The 20,060-nt window shown below is 40.4% G+C and overlaps 1 protein-coding gene across 5 annotated transcripts in view; it reads left to right on the forward strand.

The window, feature by feature from the left end:
• Window positions 1–19,836, forward strand: part of LOC109906819 (somatostatin-2) — a 42,983-nt gene extending 23,147 nt beyond the window's left edge. For 2 of the 5 annotated variants that reach the window (XM_031790330.1, XM_020504664.2), the window contains 3 exons: window positions 4,567–4,739; window positions 10,703–11,099; window positions 19,476–19,836. In XM_031790330.1, coding sequence (XP_031646190.1) covers window positions 10,953–11,099; window positions 19,476–19,664 — 336 coding nt within the window. In that variant the 5' untranslated portion in view covers window positions 4,567–4,739; window positions 10,703–10,952 and the 3' untranslated portion in view covers window positions 19,665–19,836. Of the gene's footprint in view, window positions 1–4,555; window positions 4,740–10,702; window positions 11,100–19,475 lie in introns of all 5 variants that reach the window. The other 3 variants (XM_031790328.1, XM_031790332.1, XM_031790329.1) reach the window with 2 other exon arrangements.
• Window positions 19,837–20,060: the final 224 nt, after the last annotated feature.

Genomic DNA, 20,060 nt, shown 5'->3' on the forward strand with positions numbered 1-20,060 from the left:
GAATTTTGAGAAAGTTACTCACTCCAAAGCTAGCTTGAATTTTGAAACCCTAAATTGAAATGAATTCATGGAAAATTATGCTGGCATGTTTCCTTGTCTGCCCAAGCATGCTCTTCAGAGTCAATGTGATGTATGTTTATGTCAGCGTCAGTGGTATATAGGTGAGGACGGAGTCAAGCGCAGGAAACAGAACTGAGTAAAAATAATGTACTTTACTCAGGAAAAAAATAAACAGTACAAAATATCCACGTAGGGAAATACAAACCCTAACACACAAGACTAACACATAACAGGAACAATCACACACAACACATAATGGGAACCAGAGGGTTAAATAACGAAATAATAATAATAACTAAATGGGAACCAGGTGTGTACACTCAAGACATAACAAATTGAAAACAGAAACATGGATTGGTGGCAACTAGAAAGCCGGTGACGACGAGCGCCGAACACCGCCCGAACAAGGAGAGGCACCAACTTCGGCAGAAGCCGTGACAGTTTTTTTTAACTGCCAAATTATATCAATCAATCATACCGCATTTGCGCTATATGGGCTGGCTTTGTCTTTGTGCTGGCTACTCTTTTGTCATGGTAGGAACTACAGTCTGAGAAAGAGGAACTGTAACGGGTGTTGTTGGAAGTAGACCAAAGTGCAGCGTGGTGAGCGTACATTTTCTTTATTTTTAAAATGTCGCCAACAAAACAACAAACGAAAGAAACAACCATGAAGCTTACAGGGCTAAGCTTACAGGGCCTCTGGTGCGGGATGTAGACCCCGCTCCACCTCTGGCTCAAACCGCTTTGGTGGTGCCTCTAGTGTGGGGACCCTCGCCGCCGACCCCGGACTGGCTACCCTCGCCGCCGACCCTGGACTTGGGACCCTCGTTGTGGGCCCCGGACTGGGGACCCTCGTTGCGGGCCCTGGACTGGGCACCCTCGTTGCCGGCCCCAGACTGGGCACCCTCGTTGCGGGCCCCGGACTGGGCACCCTCGCTGGGGGCTCTGGACTGAAGGACGTCGCTGGAGGCTGCGCACTGAAAGACGTCGCTGGAGGCTTCGGACTGGAGGCCGTCGTTGGAGGCTTCATGCCATGGATCATCACTGGAGGCTTCTTTGCCATGGATCATCACTGGAGGCTTCTTTGCCATGGATCATCACTGGAGGCTTCGTGCCATGGATCATCACTGGAGGCTTCTTGCCATGGATCATCACTGGAGGCTTCGTTCTGGGTGCAGGCACAGGACTCACCAGGCTAGGGAAACACACAGGAGGCCTGGTCCTTGAAGCATGCACAGGACTAACCGGGCTGGAGAGACACACGGGAGGCCTGGTGCATGGGGCGGGAATCGGATAAACTGGGCCGTGAAGGTGCCCTGGGGTCTCGAGCACAGAGCTGGAACAACCCATTTTGGCTGGATGCCCACTTCCACCCGGCAAATGCGGGACCCTGGCACAGAGCACACCGGACTGTGAATGCTCACTCGAGACACCGTGCGCTTCACCCCATAACACGGTGCCTGACCAGTCACATGCTCCTCAAAGCGACTGTCTTGCTCCAAACTCCAACCTCTCCAAACTCTTTCGTCCCTCACGACTGCCAACCACTTCTCGCTCAAACGGTCCAAGAATTCCTCCTCGGTCTCGGACTCACCCCTCAGCACCGACGCCCACGTCATCTGCCCCCCCCCCAAAAAAATATATATTTTGGGGTTGCCTCTCAGGTTTCCGTCGTGTCCACTCCTCCTGACCACGCTGCATGGTCCTTTGGTGGTGGGTAGTTCTGTCACAGGTGTCGTTGGAAGTAGACCAAAGTGCAGCATGGTGAGCGTACATTTTCTTTATTTTTGAAATGTCGCCAACAAACGAATGACACAACCGTGAAACTTACAGGGCTAAGTGCCACAAACAATATTAACTGCCCACACTGAAAGGAGGGAAAAAGGGCTACCTAAGTATGATTGCCAATTAGAGACAACGATAGACAGCTGTCCCTGATTGAGAACCATACCCGGCCAAAACATAGAAATAAAGAAACCTTAAAAACAAAAAATAGAATGCCCACCCCACATCACACCCTGACCTAACCAAATAGAGAAATATAATGTCTCTCTAAGGTCAGGGTGTGACAGGAACTCCTGTATGGATGTAACCCATCCATACAGGAGTTCCTGTCACACCCTGACCTTAGATTCAGTAGCTGAATGGAATGCAAGTACATTTTTATCTGAACAAATGTTTTACCTGATCAGGAAAACCTCAAGGCCAGGAAGACCTCTGCGCCATAGTATAATGGTGGTTCATTAGTAACTGAAAACTATGCTTACTTGCTTATGGCGATGCCATACCAATAGAGAGGTTCGAGGAGTGGGCCAGCAACTGGTAGGTTGCCGGTTTGAATCCCATGTGTGATAGGGGAAAATCTGTTCAAGAGTGGGCCTGAGGGTTGCTGCCATCAGTGTCCTAGATGCCATCACCTGCGGTTGTACCTGTGAGCAAGACACTTAACCCCTAAACTGCCCAACGGGCACTGCACTAGTAGCTGCCTTGATTCAATCCGGATTCAATCCATAGTCCTGAAGTTTGACGTTACAGCATGATTCAAATTTAAAGGCAATGTCTCCGCTCTAGTGGAGTCTGTATTCACAGTAAATGCTGCATATGTCGGGCTCAATTGGAAATTACTTTTAAATGTTGATTGCCCAATCAATTTGTAACGCTTCAGAGATACATGTGTGTGTGTATATCAGAGGGGTTGGGCACAGCAGAAGACCAATTTCCATTTTGTTCAATCAATCTGTAAGGCCTCCTGCAGGGGGCTGGGATAAAATATATATATAGGACAAAACACATATCACAAAAAGAGAGACCCCACAACACTACATTGAGACTGAAGAGAACAACACATCATGGTAGCAGCACAACATGGTAGCAGCACAAAACATGATACAAACATTATTGGGCACAGACAACAGCATAAAGGACAAGAAGGTGGAGACAACAATTATTTTGATACCTTCCCTTTTTTCATATTTTGTTACGTTACAACCATATACTAAAATTGATTAAATTATTTTTTTCCTTATCAATCTACACACAATACCCCATAATGACAATGCAAAATCAGGGTTTAGATTTTTTTTGCTAATTTATAAAATGTCAAAAACAGAAATACCTTATTTACACAAGTATTCAGACCCTTTGCTATTTTGCATTGGTATTTTATTAGAGATCACCATTAGCTGCTGCCAAGGCACCCGCTACTCTTCCTGAGTTCCAAACACATTAAGACACTTACATTAAACATAAAACAGTACATTATATAACACTGTCACACAACCACATATCCACAACACAAAATGTATGACACCACCATACAACAATATTACAATGTACATGTGTGTTAAGTGCATGTGCTAGCGCCCATGTGTGTATTCATGACAGTCTATATTCCAGGGTTATTCCAAGCAGTTCAGTCACCTCAACTTGCTACATTTCCATGTTATTCATTACAATATTTGTTTGAGGTTTATGGTTTAGTGAATGATTTGTCCCAAATACAATGCTTTTAGTTTTTGAAATATTTAGGACTAACTTATTCCTTGCCATCCATTCTGAAACAAACTGCAGCTCTTTGTTAAGTGTTGCAGTCATTTCACTCGTAATTTTTTTTTTTTTACCTTTATTTTACTAGGCAAGTCAGTTAAGAACACATTCTTATTTTCAATGACGGCCTAGGAACAGTGGGTTAACTGCCTGTTCAAGGGCAGAACGACAGATTTTGTACCTTGTCAGCTCGGGGATTTGAACTTGCAACCTTTCGGTTACTAGTCCAATGCTCTAACCACTAGGCTACACTGCCGCTCGTTGTAGTAGCTGACGTGTATAGTGTTGAGTCATTCGCATACATAGACACACTCGCTTTACTCAAGCCAGTGGTATGTTGTTAGTGAAGATTGAAAAAATTAAGGCGCCTAGACACCTGCCCTGGAGAATTCCTGATTCTACCTGGATTATATTGGAGAGATTGCTATTAAAGAACACCCTCTGTGTTCTGTTAGACATAACTCTTATAAAAAAATATTAGCAGGGGGTGTAAAGTCCTAACACATTTGTTTTTCCAGCAGCAGACTATGATCGATAATGTGAAAAGCTGCATTGAAGTCTAATAAAACAGCCCCCACAATATTTTTGATAATCAATTTCTCTCAGCTGATTATCAGTCATTTGTATAACTGCTATGCTTGTTGAATGTCCTTTCCTATAAGATTGCTGAAAGTATGTTGTCAATTAGTTTCCTGTAAAACAGTGCTTTGCCATTATGGGTATTGTGTGTAGATTGAGGATGAAAAAAAACCCACAATTTAAATCAATTTTAGAATAAGGCTGTGAACGTAACAGAATGTGTAAAAAGTCAAAGGGTCTGAATACTTTCTGAATGCACCATATGTCCACAATGATTTTCAGAGTCTTGGTTTGCTGGTAATAGAACTCTGGTAGTGCTAAAGATGACATTCCGTGCTATATCATATGATATCATGTTATATATTTAAAGTGTGTTCACAGCAAACAGGGGCTGGAGCGGAGGGCTCTGGTCAGCTGCTGGCCTCTTCGTAGTCCTGCCTAGAAGAGTTCCGGAAGATTCCCTTCATTGAGTGCCATAGGCGAGGGACTTGCAACTACTACACTGACTCCTACAGCTACTGGCTGGCCTTGTTGGACCCTGAAAACATGTTCAGGTAAAACCAGCATATTGTGAATATTGTCTTCTTCATATAGTAATTCATTATACAGTACACATTTACCCGGTGTTTTCACATTATCCGGCACTCTATTGATGAACTAGTGAGTGCTGTAATATTCATTTGAAAACCATGTCTCAGTTAGTTCCATAATTATATAAAGGAACTTTGTGCCTACAGCTGCAACATCACAGTAGAGTATTCATCAATGCATTGCTGTAATGTGGTCTGACATATGCTCACACTTCTTCTTCTGCTAACGCAGTAAACCCAGGCCTCAGACAGTGAAAGGAGACTAGCAGGGGAGTATAGTCAGTCACTGTCAGGTCTGTATGAAGCAGTGGCAGTGACCCTAAGAGCTAGAACTGGAGATGCACCTCCCATTATCAGCCACTGTAGGGCAACAGAGAGACTGATTAATTCAATAAAGACAGTGTTTCAATCATTGTGCTTCCTGGGATACCAAAGGATGTCTAGCAGGTGTATCTCACTGATCATCCCTGAAGCCAACACCTCATTTGGCCGCCTTTCCTTGCAGTTCTCTGCTGCCTGTGACTGGAACGAATTGATCCTGTTTTCCATGTTTCATCCCCTCCAGTCCTCTCCTCGGCTCACGCTGATGTTTTCAGCAAGGGATAGACAGAAGGAGAGTGCACAAGGAAACAAGGAAAGACTATTGAGACGCAACCTGTTAGTGGCATCTGCTCAATCTGATGTTTTGTTCTCAGTTTTACTGTTTGTTTGTTTGTATTTTGTTTTTATTACTAAATGACTGTTTTATAACTGACTGTTTTATGGCAGATGGTCAGTGTGATCCAGGACTAGATTCAATCAGTTCAGCATTAAGCCTTGATAACCGACAGCTGCAGAGCATAATCATGCGTTGGAGCCGATGGCGCTATTGAATAAATATATTTTTTTATATATGTCAAACAGTTAATATGTTGACACATTTGCTAGAAAATCAGAGGTCTTAGGTTTGAGCCTTGGTTTGGGACGAATCAGGAGGAAGGGGTTCTCGCTAAGTAAGTGCCGTGACCCTGATGAGCAGTTGGGTTCAGGCCATCATCCGGAATCACTTGCTTTGAAGCAAGTTGAGAAGGGGTGAGTGTAACAGAGTTAATAACATACCATAAGCTCACTCCACAGCTAGCGTGAAATGTATCCGAAGGAGCAATTTAATTCAATATTTTTCAGTAGCTCAAAAAAAAATGGTTGGTATGTCAAGGAAGGCGGTCACGTGTGTTAGCAAGACAGAGGTCCTAGGTTCGAGCATCAGTGTGAGCCCGAATCAGGAGGAAGTGGTTCTCCCTAGCAGGCAGGCTGACCTCTGTAACATAGGCTATATATAAATAATGACACTCAAAAATTACAAAATAAAATAATAAGGATTTATATCAGCCTAATCGAGGTCTAGATTCTCACATTACCGTGTTTGAACTTGTATCACTGCATGGGATTTCTACTAATGTGACTTGGTGTATATAGCCAGGAGCAGCTTGTGGATTTTACATCTCCAATGCAGTTACACCTCCGACACCGCCCTAAACAAAATAAATTATATGCTATGCAGTTGTTGGTTATCGTGGGTTAATGCTGAACTGATTGAATCTAGGACTCAGTCTTTTTGATACATTTGAATGGAAAGTTAACTGCCTGACAAAGTGCCTGACTGCCTGAGGACTCTTGTTGGATGCTATGTAATAAGGAGAGGGAGGAATGCTCTTCACACTGAAAAAGAAACTGTCCGACTCAAAAGTCTTAAATAATACAAAATGTTTTGTGCAAAAGTTTTTTTTAAATGCACACACAACAAAACTGGTGATCTAAAATAATGCAAAATCCATGGTGCAAAAGTTAAACATGCTTTTAAAAAGAGTGATCATGTTTTGCACCTTTCACTCTCACATTTTGTCAAATAAAAATAGGAATTTCCCACTGAATCCAGAGATGTTTTGCAGTCTGAATGGCCTCTCCTCCTTACTGCTACTGCTGCTCTATTACCTACAGCATGCTGAATGGACTCATTTGGCCTGGTCAGAAACACATTTTTCTCATTACTGGATGCACATTTGAATGAAAAGTTCAGATTGAATTCCACCACTTTTAAACCTCATATTCATTATCTCCAGCACCATACCAGTCTACATACTGTATGTGCAAATGGTCTGTAGTCAAAAAGATAAGAAGAAACACATGATGTCATCAACATTAAAACTGAAAATGGTGCTGGAGATAAAGAATACAAGTTTAAAAAGTGGTGGAATTCCACTTTAACTGCCTGTCTAGTTACCTGATGGCCTGTCTGTTTGTTGGATGTTATGTTGTCTATTGTGTGCTAAGAGTATGATAGCAATCTGGTAGAAGATTGGTACCTTATTGGGAGTACATCAGTTACAGATCAGCTGTTAACACCAGACAGCTGAACTAGGATCAGTTTTGTTATCAGCAATTGAGTTTGGAGGGAAAAGCGTGAACATTTCACTTAAAGCCAGCGAGTGTAATGAATTATGATGCATTCCAATCCAAAATCAAATCTAGAGTCTGCTTTCTATTTCGCAACAAAGCCTCCTTCACTCACGCCGCCAAACTTACCCTAGTAAAACTGACTATCCTACCGATCCTCGACTTCGGCGATGTCATCTACAAAATAGCTTCCAATACTCTACTCAACAAACTAGATGCAGTTTATCACAGTGCCATCCGTTTTGTTACTAAAGCACTTTATACCACCCACCAATGCGACCTGTATGCTCTAGTCGGCTGGCCCTCGCTACATATTCGTCGCCAGACCCAGGTTATCTACAAGTCCATGCTAGGTAAAGCATCGCCTTATCTCAGTTCACTGGTCACGATGGCAACACCCACCCGTAGCACGCGCTCTAGCAGGTGTATCTCACTGATCATCCCTGAAGCCAACACCTCATTTGGCCGCCTTTCCTTGCAGTTCTCTGCTGCCTGTGACTGGAACGAATTGCAAAAATCGCTGAAGTTGGAGACTTTTATTTCCCTCTCAAACTTTAAACATCTGCTATCTGAGCAGCTAACCGATCGCTGCATCTGTACATAGTCCATCTGTAAATAGCCCACCCAAATTACCTACCTCATCCCCATACTGTTTTATTTATTTACTTTTCTGCTCTTTTGCACACCAATATCTCTACCTGTACATGACCATCTGATCATTTATCACTCCAGTGTTAATCTGCAAAATTGTAATTAATCGCCTACCTCCTCATACCTTTTGCACACAATGTATATAGACTATTTTTTTCTACTGTGTTATTGACTTGATTATTGTTTACTCCATGTGTAACTCTGTGTTGTTGTCTGTTATGCTGCTATGCTTTATCTTGGCCAGGTCGCAGTTGTAAATGTTCTCAACTATGTTCTCAATGTTCTCAACTAGCCTACCTGGTTAAACAAAGGTGAAAAAATAAATAATAAATAAATAATGCACTGCCTTTAAAATGTATGATACCCTTACAATATCTTTGTAGCATCTCAGAGTGCTCCTGAGTTTTAACAGATGTATGTGTATAAAAGATTGAGAGCCAATACATGCTTATAACAGGTCATAATGCATTATACCGACATAAGTAAAGTGTTACCAAAAAATAATTTAGCAAAGAAACGCTCATATCACTAAATGTATTTTCATTAGAATGTCTTAGTAACTTTATCTTAGATTTGTAAACACTGTAGTTGGTTGAATACTGCTGTATACCCACAATGGACATAAATCAATTATGTTGTAATAATCACCTTGTCAGGGAGATATTGAATAATATGATTAAGAATTTGTTAACATGCTCTCAACTTGGCCCTTTAAATAGATTGAGCTTTAGTGTAGTATTTATATGGAGAGATATAGTTATCATAATTTCACTGTCCATTGGCGTGTTGCATAAACTTCCATTTGGACCCTTTCTATGTATTCTTTCCAATGGAACCATACCCACTGTATTAATCACATTTAATACCAAAGTGAGTAGGCTGTGCATTTCCCATTTATCTGTACAACAATATCACCTTGATGTCCATATTGCTTTCCAATGTTGTGCCTTGCCTGCACCCTTTTTAACTGACCTCCTTGCTTTTCAAACAAAATATTGTACTATACTTCTTGAGAAATACCCAGAAAAGTGTTGTCTGTATGGACACTGTTGCACATAACTCTTGTATAACCGATGCACTTATTTAACATTGTGTTTCGATGCTCATTTCTGTGTGAATTACTTCACTCCCTAATGGTAATGTAATTCATGTGCAAATTCTATTGTATAGCTTGAGTTCGTTTAGAGATGCATTTTAAAAAAGAGACTGTTGTCAGCCTTGAGTTGAATAATTTTCAGTTCCAGGAAGTGCTAAATTAACTTAAAGGTAAAGCAATTACTTAACTTTCTGCCATACTACTGTGTATATCATCTACTGTATCATCTTAATTTCTCAGCCACAAGCATAGGGTTTTGGTAAATTAAACTGCCTTGTATAACTGCCCATAGAAATGAACTCAAAGGCCGCTCTTTGTTATTTTGTATTGCAAGCAGCAGCCACATGTATTTAACAAATAAGGGTCTGAAGCATTGTATGCCCAACATTTCCCCTCCATAGTTGTAATGAACTGAAACAGTTCAGAATGGAATCTGTCTGTGTTTGTCACACTTGTCTGTGTGTTTGTGTGCGTATGTGGGTACTTGCGTGTGTGCGTGTGTGTGTGTGTGTGCGTATGGGTGTGTGTGTGTGCGTATGGGGGTGCTTCCGTGTGTGTGTGTGTGTGTGTATGGGGATGCTTGCGTGCGTGTGTGTATGGGGGTGCTTGCGTGCGTGTGTGTGCGTGCATGTGCGTCCGATGCACATTTTCTGTGCCATTGAAATGCTGCAACCACTAAATGTAATTTACATGTCCTTTTAACAACCCTGAAGCTCTGCTATACCATTAATCATACAGTTGTACAGGTCACCTGTCATTTCCAAGCTCAATAGTGTTGTAACACAGTTAGAGACATGTAGGTAGGCGTGACAATATTTAATTGTAATAAATGAGTGTTCATTTTTTGCTGCTATTTGAAATTGTAGACTTCCAAACATTTTTTATGAAGACGTGCCCTATTGTGTTTTTATCCTGATCAAAATTGCTTTCATGTCGTCCACCAGCCATTGAGCCTGGGGATGAAGGTTAAACTTGCATTGACAATGTCTGGCAAAGCTTATTGTAGTTTATGTCTGCAATCCATGGCCACAGGGGAGCAGTGAAGAGCTACAGTAAAATGTAGCACAGTAGCAATAGCTACAGTATGATGCAGACTTCTGTGCAAGTAAGAAGACATTTCAGCATAAACAGAAATAACCTACTAATTAGATTGTGTGAAATCTATAATTTGATTTTATTCCAAGACATTCCATGTAATGCTGTCTGAGGGATATCAGACAGATAGCACTCAGTCTATTATTCCTTTCAGAATAGGCCTTTTCAAATCACACTTCAACAAATACATATCCACAACACAGTATGCAAGTGAACAGTATAGTTTATACAATTTTAACCTCGTAATTCATGGAAACTGTGTTAACCATGGCAAACAAAATTATATTTTTCATATTTTATATAAACAAAGGCTAACCTGTTGATCCCACTGTAGCAATCAATGGCAAGGAATCTTTTGTTCGGCAGTATTCCGTGATGTCATCGCTTAAGTTTAATATTTTACATTTAAGCGATGACTCTTGCTTCCTGTTTTTAAAGGCTTTTATGAAGCAGACATTTTCTGTTTGTATTTGATTTAGATCAGCGCTGTCTGCTAAATCCATATTGGCTAATTGTTTTATTGTCGTGCCTCCATCTAAAATCAATAAGTCTCAGAGGAGCTGCATTGTGACTAAATGGCTGAACAAAGAGATGAAGAAAAAGCGTACAGTGTTTCTAAGTGGTTTATGACACTGTATTCCATCATCGCCAGGCAGCCGGTGGGGAAAGAGGTTGGTGGTCCACACCCCCCACATCCCTGACAGGCCACCTGTCACTCAACCCAGGAAGCAGAGTGACGAGCTGAGAGGGCGAGCTCTTTATAAGAGCCCCACAGAACCCTCATCAACAGAACCAGGCCTGCTCCATATCAACTGATCTAGATCCAGCACACCCCGGTCCAGCTTAGTTCAGCTAGTTTCACCGTGTCTCGTCCCTGCAAACCCAACCCAGCTCTGTTGGACATGAAGTTCTCCCAAATCCACTGTGCACTGGCCCTGCTGGGTCTGGCCCTGGCCATTTGCAGCCAAGGAGCTGCCTCGCAGCCAGACCTGGACCTCCGCAGCCGCCGACTCCTTCAGAGGGCCCGTGCCGCTAGCATTGCCACACAGGTAAGCAGCATTTGACACTGGCACACACCACAGGCAGCTGGTGACACCTTAATTGGGTAGAACAGGCTCATAGCAATGTCTGCAATGGCATTACTCCATTCCAGCCATTATTATGAGCTGTCCTCCCCTCAGCTGCCTCCTATGGCATACACATACCAAATGAAAGGGTGATTAAGAAGAAGGAAGAGGTCCATATAGGAAAGAATAGGGCAGTTAAATTATTGCTCTCATAATATTACACTATTCAATTACAATTCTACGAGTACCTCTATGCTGCACACAGGTGAGAAGCCAATGACATGGTCACACAGATAGCATGCACTGTTCGTGTCATGACACGAGAACATGAATACAGTAGAGTACATCTCTCACAATGATTCCGGAACACCACTATTGACACTATGAGAACATAATGTGTCGTTAGTAAAACAGGTACAGCATAGTCCACACTGTGACTCACATACAGCACAGTGCCCTTCGCTTCAGTGAAACAAACTTACACACCAAACCACAATGGAATTCAGTTAAACAGTCTGTGGTCAGGTTATCACATACTCACACACATACGATACACATACTAGGGCATAGACTCACTACAGCTGACAGGTCTCGTGTACCTATTTAATTAGGCAACATTAGTAACAGCAGTGACTACTGCAGGTAAATTCTAATCTGGACTTCGAAGCCAGTTCCACTGATGATTTTCATTATTCCCCTCTAATCAAAGTGTGATTTAGACCTGGGACACCAGGTGGATGCAATTAATTATCAGGTTGAAGACCAGCAGTATTCCGGACCTCCAAACTCAGATTTGATTACTCCTGGACTAAAATGAATATTTTCAGTTGTCAAGCCAAAACATGCAACTGGGCCTGATATTTGTATACAGTATCAGAGCTGTTTTAGTCATATACTGTTATTGTATACAGTAATCCCATCCCATAAGTGTTTTCTCTATTTTTTTTAGTTGAATATATGATTTTGGTGATTTTGGTCATTTTGGTTATTTTGGTTATTGTTGGTGGACATAGTCAACACAGACAGTCACTCTCGAGTAAGGACCCACTTTGCATAAACTGGTTGAATCAACGTTGTTTCAACGTAATTTGTCAACGTCTTGTGATGTGGACTCTGTATGGAAAATACATTGGATTGGAGAAAAGTCAACATAAACTGTTGTTTTGAGGGTGACATTTCAACCACATGATTATGTCATAATGGTAACCAAATTTCAACATAGACAATCCTTGAATAAAATATGTTGAATTTGTACCTTTAAAACAATGTCATATCTTCAATGTTATATCCACTATCAGAAGGGAAAAAACAATAGGCTGGGCAACACATCCTACTGGAGAATTGATTTATCTACAGCTACATTTTGGTCTCCCATTCAAGGGTTTTAACCAAGCCCAGTCCTGCATAGCCATGATATTTGTCACATTATTACCAATATGCTATCATGAGAGGGATTCTTGAGAGATCTCCAAAGAAAAACTAAATAGATTCACTGTTGCTACCAAAGTCATCCGAAAGATAGTTTTAACAGAGCAAATTAAATGTGACCGTACTTTATCACTCATATATCATCAAGGACGCTATTTAGGCCTATATTTGCAAAGTCATCAACAGCTATTGTTAAATTCAACCTAGAATTCAACTTAATATAGACGGGTAATATAGACGAATATGGGCCTACGGTTTTAAGCTCTGGTTGATTTCAAATGTAATAATATTTAGTGATAATGAATTGTGTTTTGTTGTCAGTGCAACCAAATATCAACATTAGAGGGAGATGAATCTTCTGCTTGGATAGTTCAATATGTGCCATGCATATCAACATTAAAGAATAGGAGTAAATCAAATCAAACTTGATTTAAAGTGCATTATAGTTTGATTTGATTTAGTCATATTCTTTAACTTTTTGGTCGAGATGGAGATGTGAATCTAACGTATCAATTATTAATTTGTAGAAAGCTAGAAAGAAAGCAGTGGCATAGATGGAACTATCAAAGCAGAATATAAACTCCTTCAAATGTTGATATTTGGTTGGGTTGACAACCAAACATTTGAAAAAATATATATATATATATTTAACTAGGCAAGTTGGTTTAAGAACAAATTTCCCAATTTACAATGATGGCCTACCAGGGAACAGTGGGTTAACTGCCTTGTTCAGGGGCAGAACGACATATTTCTTCCTTGTCAGCTCAGGGTTTCGATCCAGCAATCTTTCGGTTACTGGCCCACACTCTAACCACTAGGCTACCTGCTGCCCCATAACATAACTCAATATCACTTTTGAAATACAGTAAATAGCCTCTTAACTTGTTGACAATTTAACAATGATATGTTGGATTCACGTCTCCAATTTAAAGAATATGATTAAGCCAGTGGCTCAGATCTCCTTTAAATTGTGTTTTGTTGCATTGTCAACAGAACACAATTCAGTATTACTTTTGTAATGCAGTGGATAACCTAAAGCTAAGGTTATTTTACAAACTAATGTGACATTTAACCTTAAAATGAGCAACACATCCATGGCCACATTTGGAGGTTACTGCAGCTATAAATGTCTATGTAATCATATAAAGCATGCATGTTCAAGATAGCATGCATATGTCTTCGCAGTTCTGTGGAGATTTGGCTGTAAGAAGTGTCGTAATAATCTGCGCAGAATCTCAAACGGCATTTATCACTTACTTGCACCATGTAATCTCAACTGCAATCCAGGAAATTTGGTTCTGCTATTAGATGAAGCAGTGATAACACATTAATCTGATATATAAATGAACAACATTTCTGACATTCTATTACCATTTTAACTATGCTGTGCTTTTAAATGGTTGAAAACACGGGGATTTAGGTGACAACTAAACCAAAAACCAGACATTGTTTTTCCATTGGAATTTGGTTGTGCTTTTAGATGGTTGAAAATTGTAAATTCAACAAATGTTTATTATTTTTGAGTGGGTGATTATAGCTTTTAATGTAATCCTTAACATTTAAGTGATTACAAAAAAAACGGTAACAAAAATACCGGTAACTGTAATCCGTTAAATTACCAGCAGAAATATTGTAATCAGATTACAGATACTTTTGAAAAACTAGATGATTACTTCGAGGATTACTTTTAAATTCAGAAAGGATGTTTGCTAAAAAAAATTGGGACACTTCTCTGTTTTCTTAATGACCTTTAAATCAGCATTGGAAAAAGGTGCAAGTTTAAGTTTGTTCCACAAGTCAGAGACCATTATGATGACACACCAAATGTGTTTGATGGATCGCAGGAAAAGAGCAGGCATAGGCTTTTGTAGGCTATAGTCCAAGCTAAGTCTTCCAATGGTGCGACTGCTGTCTTCAGCCAAAGATTATCCAACTTGAATAAACGCTTGTTATATATATATATATAAAAACAGGCTTATATTTTGGGTTGAATTAAGCTCATGAGGCATTTATAAGTTATATTCTTCAAGAATCAATGTATATATATATATACATTGATTCTTGAAGAATATAACTTATAAATGCCTCATGAGCTTAATTCAACCCAAAATATAAGCCTGTTTTTCTCCAATGTTTTTAAACATTGTAAATGTAAACAAACACTGTATAGCCTCATAACTTGGTTAAAACAATCATTTTGATATCATGGATGGTCAGTACTTGCATCCATTGCTCTGTCTTTTAATCTGAAAGTGGTTACATTTCAGCAGGCCCATCCCTCAGCTTTTTACCAAAACAGACATTTTGACCATTTTTCTATTGTTACATCTGTGGATTTGCCCTTTAAACAGCTGCATGTTATCAATATATAAAAGTGTCACCAACAAAAAGGTTAACAGTAGGCCTATAGCAAATGCAACATATGGCATTCATTTTTCACATGTAAATAGCACTTTTCAGTAGTGCTCAAAGCATGCCATTCCATGAGCGCAACTCAAACCAATGAGCCCAATCAGTCCTCCATGACAACAAAATCATAAACTAGAGTAGGACTGGATAATAATAAATCCTTAGTTTTGGGGTTGCTCAGGGATGCTCAGGTAAAACAAGGCAAAATAACCTACCTGATTGTAATCTCATTGGTCCCCGTCTCAACCAAACATTACCCAATTGTCCAAGTTGAAATGAAGTGGTTTGCCCAGTGGGGAGTTTGTGTATCTTATTTCATTCTGTGTCATATACACATGTTTCTGCCACAGATTCCGATGTGCATGGAGGAATCTGACTGTGAAATTTCAGTTGTTACATGTAATAGCGGTGTGAACTCCAATAGACACCGATATTTCTCAAGAAGGAGATTTCCATCATTCCCTCCTATGACCGACAATCACGTCGGTCTGAGTGACACTTTCTCATACAAATGACTCACTAGTTAGTCATGCACAGCTCACTCTGACAGTGCACCTCATCTGTAAAGTTTCTCATTTTACAAACCAAATGTTTTCTACCAAACATGAAAAAGTATTTGCATGCTGCTGTGTGTTTTTGTACAGCTCTCAATTATCTGCTGATAGAAAACAAATATTCTCCTCCTATCTGATTTGGAGAGCATTTATGACCTCAGAGAGTCATGACACCCGTTTAACTTCCCATCCGAAAAACGGCACCCTACACAGGGCAGTGTCACTGGCATTGGCATTGGGATATGTTTTAGACCAGAGGAAAGAGTGCCTCCTACTGGCCCTCCAACATCACTTCCAGCAGCATCTGGTCTCCCATCCAGGGACTGACCAGGACCAATCCTGCTTAGCTTATTCTCACTAATCATGGGACTGTATGACAACGGTCCAGTCGTCGAGAAACGTGTGCCAGGCTCCAGGTTTAACCCGCTACATGTGGTCTGAGTTCCATAATGGTTCAAATAGGCTACATCCCAAATTGTTGAACAACTTTAGCCTAATATGATCCACTAATGCTAGCGACCCTCAGGAACAACTTACACGGATGTAACATAGGAAAGAAAGGTAAACGGAATGGAATGATGCAAAATATAAACTACAAATAAAAATAAACTAACACTAAAGTGACAGTCTTAAATGATGGTGGTTCCTGATAGTGGCTAATATTTTACATGATACAAGTTTCAGCCCTGCAGAAGCCTCTGGTGTCCTAATTTCATCCATGCAATTTACGAGGGCACACAATTAAAATTCTGAATAACGGCATAGCTATTTATAGCCTATTTCACTGTTTTAAAGGGGCCTGTCATGCCAAATAATGTCCCCCAGTCAGTGTCCCACTCTACGTCACAATGGGATTCGATCAACTATTAGCATCCGTTGCTATATCAACGGTGTGATGACCTAATGATTAGAATTTTGGAGATCATTACAGCCTAAATTACATTCTTTTCATCATTGCTGTGCAAACAAGGCTGATTTCCGCAACAATTTGTTAACAAGTTGTTAAGCTAATCAAATGAAAACATTAATTCGAACTACTTTTGGGTACCTTGTTAACACTACAACATGAAGTCCATGTCTTAAACATTGCTACGTTTCAGAAATGGCAAAGAAAACGTGTAATCTACTTGACACATTAAAGTTACTTACCTTACAGATCAGGAAGTCAGCTAATTTCATATCCATTCATATGCAAATCTGTTTGATTCATACACTGGCTTGTCTGACTGTCATGTTTTATTTTAACCTGCCCTTCCCTTATCTACACTGAAATAATATAATTTCAGTAGTCCTCTATTATGATTTATAAAATATATATCTCGCATAGCTCGTATATGTATCTGTTGTAGGTCATAGGATGCAACAATGAATAATGTGGAACAAATAAATACCATCAAAGGATACCTTACAACTTACAATAATTAACACATTGTGAAACAGTCGTGAAAACCATTCTGGCAATATTTAAGATTTTAATACATAAACTTTGATCTTTTTTGGTAAAGTTGTGTAATGCTCCGGGTGTCGTGGGTGTGGAGTCAAATGCAGGAGACAGAGAGTTCAATGCTGTGCGTCTTTTAATAGCACCAAGAGTGCTCACAAAAGTTACGTTCCCAAACACAGGGAATCACAGCAGATTTCATTTTTTAAATGACCTTTATTTAACGAGGTAGGCCAGTTGCGAACAAGTTCTCATTTACAACTGCCACCTGGCCAAGATAAAGCAAAGCAGTTTGAAAAAAACAACAACACAGAGTTACACATGGGATAAACAAACGTACAGTCAATAACACAATAGAAAAATCTATATACAGTGTTCGCAAATGTAGTAAGATTAGGGAGATAAGGCAATACATAGGCTATAGTGGCGAAATAATTACAATTTAGCAGATAATGACAACATGACAACAGTAGCTGTAGATGATGTAATGAAAAGTTGGAAGGTGGTTGGTAATGGAGGACATCAGGTGGATGCACATCTGGGTGTTGGGCAGATACCCAGACATTAACGGAAAAGGGTAGGAGACAGAGACGTAAAGAAGCAAACACACAGGTTACACTTTACTGTGAGACAATTTGATGGATTAGCGCAGTGTTATAAAATAAATGAACAACAGGCAATAATTTTTACCTGGTCAAAAACCACATCCTTCTCAGTCCGTGCCTGAAGGTAGTACTCGAAGGCGTTCTGATCTGGTTTGACAACTTCCACCACATCAGGTGGGGTTTCAGTGATCTGAAAGTACATTATACAAAAATAGCAATGGACAAACAACAACACTAAGTCAATCAAAAATTTGAAAGACTATACAGTATTTGCAATAATTGTACATACAATGTCTTCGATAGACAGACCCCCTGTGTCTGTCTATCGAAGACACCTAGTTTACACCTGTCCATTTGATTGATCAGGTTTAACTTATAGCTAGACACCTCAATATGACAGACATATAACTGGAGGCTGCTGAGGGGAGGACGGCTCATAATATGGGCTGGAATGGAGTCAATTGAATGGTATCAACCACATAGAAACCACATGTTTGATAACATTCCATGTACTCCATTCCAGACATTATCATGAGCCATCCTCCCCTCAGCAGCCTCCACTGACCTAAATGTATAGCTAGCAACTAGCTATCGTTAGATGGAAAATGGTTGTACATAACTTCAATTAGATAACTGGACAAATTTAGCTAACTGCTTAACGTTAACCTGAATTGTGAATTTCTCTGAATGTTGCGCCTCTTGTCGAGATCAGTGGTGTCTTCATAGTACTTCACCTGGTTGGAAAGATAAAATAAAATGTCCTCGAGGGATGCCATTGAAGTGCAAGCTACATACAAACAGAAAGCTGCTATAACAGTTACAGTAGCTAGCTAACGTTAGCTAAATAAAACTGTCTGGCTAGCTGACTAGGCAGGCTGGGGTGTATAAGTACAGTAAGTTAGCTAGCAACGACCATCTATAAAAACAGCTTATATCATTTATTCCTATTTAACAATATGTACTTCAGACAAATTAATGGTAAAGAAAGGGTTCTCAGGTAGTCAGCAGGTTGTCACCATCAAAAACACCGTCCTTGGAGAGCAATTCTGAGGTAATAATTTTGCACGGACTGAGAGAGCGTTTATGTGGTGAAATAGAACTAGAACTGCCTGCAGCCTCCTATGAGGTGAAATAGAGCCAAACAACCAGCATAGCAACGGATGCTTTGGTTCATTAAGTGATCCGGTCAGAATGTTGCAAATTCTAGCAACAGCCCTAGCAACAGAAGCTAGAACTCATCGAATCCCATTGTGACGTAGGAGGGGGACACTATTTGGCATGACAGGCCACAATACATGATGATTTAAATTTTTCTTCCGTATGGCTGGTTTCACATAGGTCCCCTGGGATCATAAGGAACAATCATCTAAAACAATTGCTATGTGTATTTACAATCCCCTTCGCCAGACGGATTATTAATTTACCTTGCTCTTATCAATACCTCTTATCTATTTATAAATTATAGTGCATGGAGAATGCTGTTATTTCTATTGGAAAGTAAGTAGATGCTTTTTCCACTTGGAACCGGCAGGTTCGCTCTATCTTATCTGTAGACACACCTCCGCCACACTTTCATTTCTTAGCTCTCCACTCCGAATGAATAGCAGGTGACTAGCATGCTATTCTCATGCTTAAATTTAAGGTCAGAATACTCCTAGAGAGAAAAGTGCATAAAAAATGTAATTAAGTTCCATATACGCGTGCTTAACTCAGGTTGGAATCGGGAACATAATGAGACATGGAAATTAACACTGCCTTAATGTGGTGGTGAACACATTTGTGTGTGTCTGTGTGTGTATGTGCGTGCACACACAGTCGCTTGTGTGTGAGTGTATGACGTGTAGGTTTCTGTTTGCTTTTGTTGATATGGGCTTCTGCTGGTGTGTATATGTATGTGTGTCTGTGTTTGTCCTGCATGTAGGAGTGGAGTAAGCGAGTGATGGAGGACATTCTATCCGAACTGTCCTTGCCTGAGGTGGAGGCCCAGAAAAGTGAGGGGTCCACGGCTGAGGCCAAAGAGCTCCTGGAGCGCTCAGTGGACAACCTTCCCCCCCGCGAGCGCAAAGCTGGCTGCAAGAACTTCTACTGGAAGGGCTTCACTTCTTGCTAAGGGAAGAAAAGCCTGACCACCTTATGACACGATGCTGCCAATCACATCCCACCGCCAACCTTCATCTGACTAATGTAGCCAATCAGCAGTTAGCTGTGCCTGCTGACGATTATGATTATGATGTACCTGTCTAATTTATGAAATAAAGAGAAATAAAGAGAAAATAATTTTATTTCAGTGTGTCAGTTATTTGATACAAAACTGTTTGTATAACCAAAGCAAAGACTCGGTTGACATACCCTTTATTAATTTATGCATAGATTACCCTTTATTAATTTATGCATAGATTACATCTTGTACTGGCTGATGTAACACTCAAATGCAATCACCCTCAAACACTCACACTGACACTAGGCTAGTGAGTGGCCAATCCTCAAAAAGGGCTTCAGTTTCAGG

This window comes from Oncorhynchus kisutch, linkage group LG15, assembly GCF_002021735.2.
Source record: "Oncorhynchus kisutch isolate 150728-3 linkage group LG15, Okis_V2, whole genome shotgun sequence".
Classification (NCBI taxonomy): Eukaryota; Metazoa; Chordata; class Actinopteri; order Salmoniformes; family Salmonidae; genus Oncorhynchus; species Oncorhynchus kisutch.